The 10,000-nt window shown below is 45.5% G+C and overlaps 1 protein-coding gene across 1 annotated transcript in view; it reads right to left on the bottom strand.

The window, feature by feature from the left end:
• pde2a (phosphodiesterase 2A) overlaps positions 1-10,000 on the bottom strand; it is a gene marked incomplete at both ends in the record, with an annotated part of 142,989 nt that overhangs the window by 31,299 nt on the left and 101,690 nt on the right. Inside the window, 2 exons of the mRNA XM_083695164.1 lie at positions 1,308-1,396; positions 1,882-1,971. Coding sequence (XP_083551290.1) covers positions 1,308-1,396; positions 1,882-1,971 — 179 coding nt within the window. The remainder of the gene's footprint in view (positions 1-1,307; positions 1,397-1,881; positions 1,972-10,000) is intronic.

Genomic DNA, 10,000 nt, shown 5'->3' with positions numbered 1-10,000 from the left:
ATGGCCAAGGGATTGTCTCACTTCGAGGTTGAGTGAACTGTTGTTTATTGTCATTATGTGGTTGCATTCTCTCTCGACTGTTTGAATATTGTTTGAATACTGAGTGTCATCTGACTATGTAACTGGTAAGATGATGTCTGATTGGTTCACCCGGACAACAACTCTGATTGGAATATTGATAGTCGGATATAAAACAGAATGTTAAGGAGCAGATCATTTTTTTTGTGGTTCCAGCTGTGGGTCTGTGAGTATGCAAGCCATGTGGCTTGTTCTCTCTCCCTTTCTCTCTCTTACTATCTAACATTGTTACTAACATTGTTTGGGGCAGCACTCACAAGAGCTATCTAAATCATCTTGTAAGGATGGCAGCCTTTTCTAACCCCCTCACTAGCTCACACCCTTTGTTTTACAGTGTAAAGATTCTTAGCATCTATGAAGTCAACAAATTACATTTTTTCAATTACAAAAGTAATCTTCTGCCTATCAGCTTTCACAACATGTTTCAGTTCAACAAACAAGTTTACAATTACCCCACAAGATCCTCCTCTAATTTCCATACAGCCTATTTCAGAACTAGTAAAGGTCAATTCTCAATGCGTCCGTTTTTCTGGAACAGTCTCCCAGATCATCTGAAAAATTGCACTAGCATTTGCCAAATAAAAACCCCATAAAGAAATATATGTTGGAGCAACTGTTTTTATGTTCCTGTTTTCATTAACATTTGTATCTTTTGTCTCACAATGCACATTTTAGACTAGCCAACAATAAGGTAACGTTTTGTTTAATTTTATCATTCATATTATATACATTATATATATATTTTTATTCTTATTCTGTTCTACAATATATCTACAATATATCTACAATATATATTCATCTGCCATTTACCGGGGCGACAGGTGACAGGGACAGGGAAGGGGAGAGAGACAGGGACAAGGACAAGGGCAAAGACAGGGAACGGGGCTGGGACAATTACAGGGAAAGGGACAAAGGCAGGGAGAGGGAGAGAGACAGGGGCAGGGACAGAGACAGGGGCAGGGAGAGAGACAGGGGCAGGGACAAAGACAGGGAAAGGGACAGAGACAGGTTGAGGGATCGAGACTGGGACAAGGACAAAGACAGGGAGAGGGAGAGAGACAGGGACCAGGGACAGACAGGGAACAGGGACAGGGGCAGAGACAAAGACAGAGAAAGAGACAGAGACTAGTACAGAGACAGGGAGAGGGACAGGGAGAGAGACAGGGACAGGCGGAGGGACAGGAATAGGGGAAAGGGACAGAGAGAGGGACAGGGACAAACACACATACCTGATCTTTCCTTCCTTTGGCAGCTCATAGGGTGGATCGTCACACTGCAGCTTTGATTTGCCGTCCAGTAAGTACACACAAACACACTCCTGTAAATGTAATAGGGGAGACCGGGGCTAGTCACAGTGGGTGGTTGTCACTTTAATTAGTGCTCCTAATTAAAATCAGTCCCAAAAAGTCTACTGTAAATGAATGAAAGATAATCCCAAATGGGCCAGTGTTACTTTCTAATGAACCCTTGAATATTAGTTCCCCATCTCTGTCCCACCATGAACTCTGTGTGTGGGTGTGTGTGTGTCTGTGTGTGTGTGTGTCTGTGTGTGGGTGTGTGTGTGCCTGTGTGTGTGGGTGTGTGTGTGTCTGTGTGTGTGTGTGGGTGTGTGTGTGTGTGTGTCTGTGTGTGTGTGTGTGTGTGTGTGTGTGTGTGTGTGTGTGTGTGTGTGTGTGTGTGGGTGTGTGTGTGTCTGTGTGTGTGTGTGGGTGTGTGTGTGTGTGTGTCTGTGTGTGTGTGTGTGTGTGTGTGTGTGTGTGTGTGTGTGTGTGTGTGTGTGTGTGTGTGTGTGTGTGTGTGTACCGTGTTGGGTAGTAGATCCTGTACTGTGTCTCTGAGGGCATTTTGCAGCGAGGGTATGTCAACAACCGCTGCCAACCGTAGCAAAGCATCCTGAGAAGAAAAACAAACAGCGACAGTGACACACAGAAACAGTTTCGTCCTTTATTATACTGTAGTTCAAATCTTTGTTTACCAACTACTGCCCGTACACAAACATGTCTTATTCTAAAAACTGAAAATCTGAAATATCCACCCATGAGGGGAGTGTACCTTGTGTGTGTATGTGTGTGTGTGGGGCGGGGGACTATAACATGCACCACAGAACCATGACATGGCCTCATTACACCCCTGCACCTCCCCCCCCCCCCACCCCTGTGTCTGTGGGTGGGTAGAGCGCTGTGTCAGCATGAGTGTTATAGGCTGTAGAATGAACTGCAGAATCAATCACCTTCATCGATCAGCAGCCTCAAACAGACATATACTCAGACAGAGTAGAGTGGACAGCAAATACACACACTTCACTATAGCTTAATCAACACAGACATCCACATGTAGCCACTGGGGTGGTTCAAGAATAAGTAAACTAGCTGAGACCTGAGGACGTGTATTAGCTCCCAGAGCAAATGCTCAGGGTTTAAATGAAACACATTTACTGTATAGTGTAACAAAAAAATGCCATGTAAAATATGGCAACCCATTACCTATATTTGCAAAATACTGGCTGGGGCTATCAATTAAGTAAGTAAGTGCAAAACAAGGAAACATTATTAAAAGGTGAAGCATCTCTTTAATACATGCAGATAACCCAGAATCCACACACAGTCGATCACACAAGAACACACAGACAAAACAACTCATTAAGGCCCATTGACTGTTTTTTCCCGGACCTCTAGCCTCTACCCAGGTTGTGAGATGTCTTAGGTATAGGGAGGAGAAAGACATGCAATATATTATATTGTCATTCCCATATGATTACAAGTAAAAAGGTTACAAATACAGGAAAAGCACTCAATAATCATAATAATCATAATAATAACAATAATAATAATGATAATTAAAGCTGCAAATAATGGGGTCTAATCCTCATGGCTTACAGGATCAAACGACTGTCTGAGAATGGTCAAGGGAGATGTCTATCAGGTTTATAGCGATAGGGTAGACTGTAATTTAGCTCCCCTTGCCTGGATTGGCATCCAATTTTACATTTATGTTCCTGACAGGTCTAGACTTGTTGTTCCAAGTGTTACGAACACCACTAGCCAGCCATCTGTTAACGCTTTGGGCTACGGCTGCCTAATAGTAATACTGTACCCCAGGGCAGGTGTACCACATTTCATGACATTTCACACTGATAAAGAAATCGAAAGAGAGAGTGAGAGAAAAGAGGGAGAGAGAGAGAGAGAGAGAGAGAGAGAGAGAGAGAGAGAGAGAGAGAGAGAGAGAAAGAAAGCTAGCTGTGTTTAGTTATGGCGCCCTTCAAATGTCAGGGCACTCAGAGTGATTACTATAGCTCAATAAGAGGACAACAAGGTCTACAGAAAGAGATAAGGGAGGAGAAAGGGAGGGAGATGAAGCGAGAGAAGAAGAAAAGGAGGGGAAAGAAGGGAGGGAAACAATGAACAGGAAAAAGGGAGACGACAGATGGAAGAAGATGAGATGGGGGAAGACATGGAGCGGGGAGTGAAGGAGGTGGAGATGGAGGCAGAGAGAGGATAGACAGACGAGGAGTGGATGAGCCAATGACCATCATAAGACCCTTATAAAAGTGTCCAGTATTCAAAGATGAACTCCTTAAATATCTAAGTTACATAATCCTCTTGCCATGCCATTGAGGATCAACCAATGACTTACATTATAGCTAGGTAGAAACATAATTGACATTACAGAAAGAATACAGGCAAGAGCAAGGTATTACTCAGAGCTTCCCCACAATGCACCAGGAGTCAATGATCGAAGTGCTAGATCAGGCTTCAGGTTTACGATGAGGAATGATTCTACATAAAGGTCATAACACAGAACCTGACATTTACTAAACCATACATCTTCTGCTAAACACACAAACACACACACATACACGCATGCACATATGCACTCACACACACGCATGCACATATGCACACACACACACGCATGCACATATGCACTCACACACACGCATGCACATATGCACTCACACACACGCATGAAAGTGTTTTTTTAAAAGACTAAAAAACAGTCATGACATATCCAGGGGAAAGGACGCAGAGATCTGACATTTAGCTTCAAGCTTGTTTCTGACAACTGACTGAAACCCTTGAAAATGTTTTAAAGAACCTGTTTTTATAATGCCAAACTCACTATCAAACAAAGATTCAAGCTGAAACACACACACTCTAGTACGGAAACACACCTAATTGAGCTGAGAACACTCTTTTAAGGGAGCACCAAGCTGAAGCCAGATCATCACACGTACACACGCACACACACTCTCTCTCTCTCTCTCAAGCTGGCACAGTTCCAGATTCATTAAAGAGGCATTCTCACAGACTGATTGACTGATCAAAGCTAATCATATTTAATCATACTTAATCATATGTAATAACAAGTTCTAAGCCTCAGGCCTAGGGGAGCTGATCCCCCTCCCTGGTCTCAATGTGCCACTCCATAAAGAGAGAGAGCGAGAGAGACTTTTTTACTTTTAAGAGCACTTTATTCCCCAATAATCTGGTTGATCAACAAGAGCATCAAAATCTGAACGTATAAACATTTAAAGTGTCCATTCAGTTATTTCAGTTATTTCCCCCCAAAAAACAGTAATCAATCTTCTAGAATGAATATTCTAGAGAAACCCTAGCCACAACTTATGACTTGAACAATCAATCAAGGTCCATGCCCTCCATCTTTTGCTTTGTGTGTTTTGTATATGGCCAACTTGGCTTGGCCACAAACAAAATTGATCAGGGTACACAATGCTCTTGCTATACTTTGCCCAGAAAATAAACAAAACATTTGAAAACTCAAACCCTGGATTTAGAAACAAAGTTTGCAGAAACATAAACAGTGGGAGCAAATTGTTACAGTCATAAAAAAGTGGTACTTTGTCTCTGGTACTAAACAAAAAGGACAAGTGGGGGAAACAGTAGGATGGGATGGCAGAATGAAGAATCCCTCACTGCAAGTCCCCTATTCTTTTTGGTATTGGGGGTTTATAGAGCAGCCTCCACAGGTAGGGTCCTCCAACATGTTCCAACAGGTCTTTCAGTCGAGTAACTCCTGACCTTGCAAAAGTGTTGAGCAGGCTTTGTGATGGTGCAACCTAAGTGGGGAACAAGGAGTTATAGAACAGGGTATCCATCCTGTGATGGTCAATTCTCCTCCTTATGACCCTAAACAGATTCCATGCATTAAAAACAGTGTCATAGGAAGGGGGCCAAGTAAAACGTGAGATGGCTGCTGAATCCATCATCAACCAATATCTGTCCAGATGGAGACCACCAATGTGCTGAAGGAGAGATAGGGCATAAAGGATCCAGGCCACGGTAGATCTGCCTCTGGGCCACCTGCAGGCATAGAGCCGCCACCTTGCTGGCTACATGGATGAGGCCCTGGCCTCCCTCAGCCACCGGTAGATAAAGGACTCCTGGTGGTAGCCAGTGGTAACCAATGCCTTCTGAATGGTCTGAAGCAGGGCTCCAGGTGGATCCCACACTGTTACTGTGCCACAGCATGGAGGCTGCAAGGTTATTGATTCCGCCGTAGATTGAAAACCCATCTCTTCAAGCTACATCTTAACAGTCCCTCCGAATGACCACTTCACCCTCACTACCCCCCCTATACTAACCCTAACCCTGAGACCTCTTCTCCCCTGTTACCCCCCTGTACAAGTTCTCTCCTGCTAATAAAATATATATTAAAGCCTACTGGCATTACGACTGCCAATGGCCCCTGGTGTGAGCATTGATTATTTTGTCTTATGATGACTGTTGGATAGATGATTCACTTACTTAAACAAATGTATTTGTTGTACGTCGCTTTGGATAAAGGCGTCTGCTAAATGCCATAAATGTAAATGTAACAAAGACTTTTCCTTTGTATGAGAGCTGCAGTAGAATTCCCTCCCATCTCTACAGCCGTCCCAGTATTTTGTCAGGCAAGTCCTCCCAGTTTCTCTCCATGTAAGTGTCCATCCCCAAACATACTCCAAACACTCTGTATTCCAGGGGCAACACTGGGGAAGCTGTGGGGGTGGAATGTGTTCCTCCACTCTCCTACCAGAAGGGATGTGCATTTTCCCCAGTTAATCCCAGCTGACCAGGCCTTCTGAAAAGGTCTCCTTTTTGGGAGAAGTGTCAGAACTGCTCTGCAGCAGCTGAGTGGGAGTTCAGCCTCCCTAACACACTCCTCAAAAACCGTAAAAAGGTGCGGCCCAAAGAGGGACCATAGTCTCTTGTAGAAGTCCCCAGAGAGTCCATCCACCCCCGGAGACCTGCCAGGAGTTTGTTCCTTTGCTGCAGCTATAAATTCATTGTAAAACAGGGAGCGCTCTAACACTAGAGCCTCTCTTTCGTGCAGGTGGAGTAAGCCTCAAAGCAGCTCCTCTGCTGCTGTGGGATCACATGGTTCCGGTCTGTATACTGTAGGTTTTCATAGAAGGAAACTGCACGAGCGGATCTCCTGCTCACTTGTGGTGTCCCTCCCATTGAGGAGTTTAATTCAATGCAATACAAATAAAAGCAGTTTAGAGTCATTTATGGCTTTTGTTAGCTTAGCGGTAACACCTCCATTAGCCTGAATAATTAGGCCCATAATTGAATGCTCTATGGTCTTCTTTGCTCTTTATAATTAGGGCTTAAAACTGCTCTTCACCTCTCTCCACCTGTCCCAAAACAATGTAAAGGCATTCATGAAAGCTAAGTCCTGCAGCAGAGAGAGGGAGAGAAAGATGCTTGCCTTAACTTCACCTATCATATCTGTGAAGATATGGGGCTTTGTGCTACAACTGAAGCCAGGCAATGTTCCTGGTAACTCAAAGTTATAAATTAACATTAAGAGTAGAATACTGACTGAACTGGTTGTGATGATGTGGGTCCTGGCTGTTATTCCAACAGAGCTGCATCTCCAGTAGCACACAAACACTGGAGACACATGCACTGTAGAATACAGCCAGACCAGAGAGACCAGCCGCATGCACGCTCGCACGTACGCACATACGCGCACACACGCACACATGCACACGCGCTAACACGCACATACACTCACTCACACGCACACACACACACGTGCTGTTGCTATGATGCTATGGATGACTTATGACTCTGGCTGATGAGCAGATGTAGTGCCAACCTCACATGAATTATCCAACCACTGCATACACATATAACATTGTCATAGGCCCATCTGGACACTAGGGGGGGGCAGTGACCATCCCATGAACTCTGGCACAACAGGTGCAGCCTATCAGTTCATTATTGACATTCTCCATTTAAGTTGTGTGTTTTGTATCTCCCAGTGTGGTAGCTTGGAACTTCTTTTGCCTTATCATAGAATCTAGTCGCCTATGCTCTAGTGATTTAAGTTAAGTACTTTGGTTTGTTATTTTTCCTAAGTCTGTTCCTGCCTACTCTGTGGATTACTACAAGTAAAGTGGCTTTGCCTTTCAACTGCATTCATTCATCTGGTGTCCTCTCTGTGCCTGGGTCCTACCCCACACACCTTACAGCAAGCTATCACCATAACATGGACCCAGCGGTGATCGACCAGATCCACAACATGGTTTCCCACCAGATAGGATGATTGGGGCAAGAACAGGAGCAACTGACACAGATGGCAGAAGCACTCCAGGCACTTACCTTATCCACCCAGCAGCCTCACATCCCCAATTCCGGAATGGCCGCTGCCCAAGCCTTAGCACCCAGTGGGTTGATCGCCAATGGAGGTCTCCCAGTGAACCAGTTCTGTGAACCCAGGATCCCAGCTCCCGAATGGTACGATGGCCACCTGGGAAGATGCAAGGGGTTCCTTATGCAGTGTTCCCTGGTACTGAGCTTCAGCCCTCCTCGTTCCACACAACTGGGCCAAGGTCACTTACATCATATCCCTGCTCTCAGGGAAAGCCTTGGCCTGGGCTACGGTGGTGTGGGAACAACAGTCACCATCTGGCAACTCTCTTTGGTTTCACCTCTGAGTTGTGGTGGGTCTTTGACCATCCTGTCGGTGGACGAGAGCCGGAGAGTTGTCTTTTCAGCCTGCGCCAGGGGCTCAGGTCAGTGGCGGACCTCGCCATCAAGTTCCGGATCCTCACGGTGGAGAGTGGCTGGAATCTGGGGGCATTGACCACCGCTTTCCACCATGGTCTATCAACTGCCATTAAGGACTAGTTAGCATCTTGGGATCTAGGAGAAGACCACAAATTGATAATCACGATGGCTATCCGGATTGACAATCGCATCCGGGAATGGGCGAGACAACGCCACATCAATGCCGCACCAGTCTTCCGGATGTCCACTCATCCCTAGCCTCCTGATCCTAGTCCCGAGGAACCCATGAAGCTGGGCCGTGCTCGCATGAATCCCCGAGAATGTGATGGCTGTTCTACCCGGAGCTGACGGGAAACGCTGAAGCTCGCCATGACGAGGGGAGGCCTTGACAAGCTCCTAACTACAATACTGTCTCCCCGACCACCTGGGAACTGTCTACTGCTACACGTGACCTTGCATTGGCACCCACAACTGCCAGCACCCGTTCCAAGCTTTCGTGGACTTCATCGTGGACCAGGACTCACCAAGGAGTGACAGATTCCCAACATGAGCTGCCCCATCCCACTGCAAATACTTGCCCTCAATGGATGTCCCATCGGTTCCGGCCAGGTGGACACCCAGACCAGACCCCTCCACTTACAGGTCAGGGAGAACCACTGGTTTCCTCTCTGCGCATGGGTCCTACCCCACACACCTTACAGCGGGTGCTTGTTTGTGTATGTACACACACAATGTGCCTTATGCGCCTTACCCTAACCATCTTTAGAAGTATCAGTGCTAAAACTGAATTTAAGAAAAACTGTCTCAACTCTGAGAGAGAGAGAGAGTGTGTGTGTGTATCTTACCTCTCACAACGGTGTTTGCAGAGTATTCTTAGCATGTTTAGAGAGAGAGAGAGGACATTTTTGACAGGCCGAATGAGACTCTGGGGGGGGGGGGGCAATCCAATCCCATGATAACACCGCTGTCTGCTAAGGAAATTAACACATCACTCAGTGACGTGTGTGTGTGTGTGTGTGTGTGTGTGTGTGTGTGTGTGTGTGTGTGCGCGTACATGTGTGCATGTGTGACAGGAAGATTCATTATTCATTATTCATTTGGAGGCCTAAAGCAAAGTGTGGTTTAGAATCCACTAAGCCTGTGTCCAAGACAAGTGAAGACCTTACATCAAGAACTGGCAGTGAAATAAAATAATTACATTTGAGGGCTGCTACATGATGGAGGCAGAGGACATTTGATTTAAAAATCTACAATCAGTTGTGTGTGCCAGATTCACAAGTTCACCATTAGTTCTGACTAATTGGGACTCCTGTTTTCTGCTTCGGGGACACACAAATCAGACCCACTTGAGCAGACTAGGCTACAGGGTATTTAGTTTGCAGCACCTGGAATCACACCTTCACCAACCCATACCCTAAGTACATACTACATTCATTCATACACATACTGTACATACATACACACAAGCACCCAAGCACACACACACACACACACACACACACACACACACACACACACACACACACACACACACACACACACACACACACACACACACACACTACATATACATACATACATACATACATACATAAACACATACAGTACATACGTACACTAGCAGCCTTATTCTCATTCTAAAGGCAACAATGCTCTCTCTTCTCTCTCTCTCTCCCTCCCTCCCTCCATCCCTCCCTCATTGTAATGACGGCTAATCAGAGCCAAAGAAGGGAGAGAAGACAGAGATAAAAAGAAAAAAACACAACCTCTGACATACAGCCCACACTTCCTGTGAAGTGGGAAAATATAATGGTCTCCCTCACCTCCTCCTTTCTACCATCTCTCACGATTCCTTTCTCCAATTCCCCTTTTCCCTCTCTCAGTTCGCTTTTTCTGCCCTTTCT

This window comes from Argentina silus (genome assembly GCF_951799395.1).
Source record: "Argentina silus genome assembly, chromosome: X".
Classification (NCBI taxonomy): domain Eukaryota; kingdom Metazoa; phylum Chordata; class Actinopteri; order Argentiniformes; family Argentinidae; genus Argentina; species Argentina silus.
This window is presented reverse-complemented; position numbering and strand designations above follow the sequence as displayed.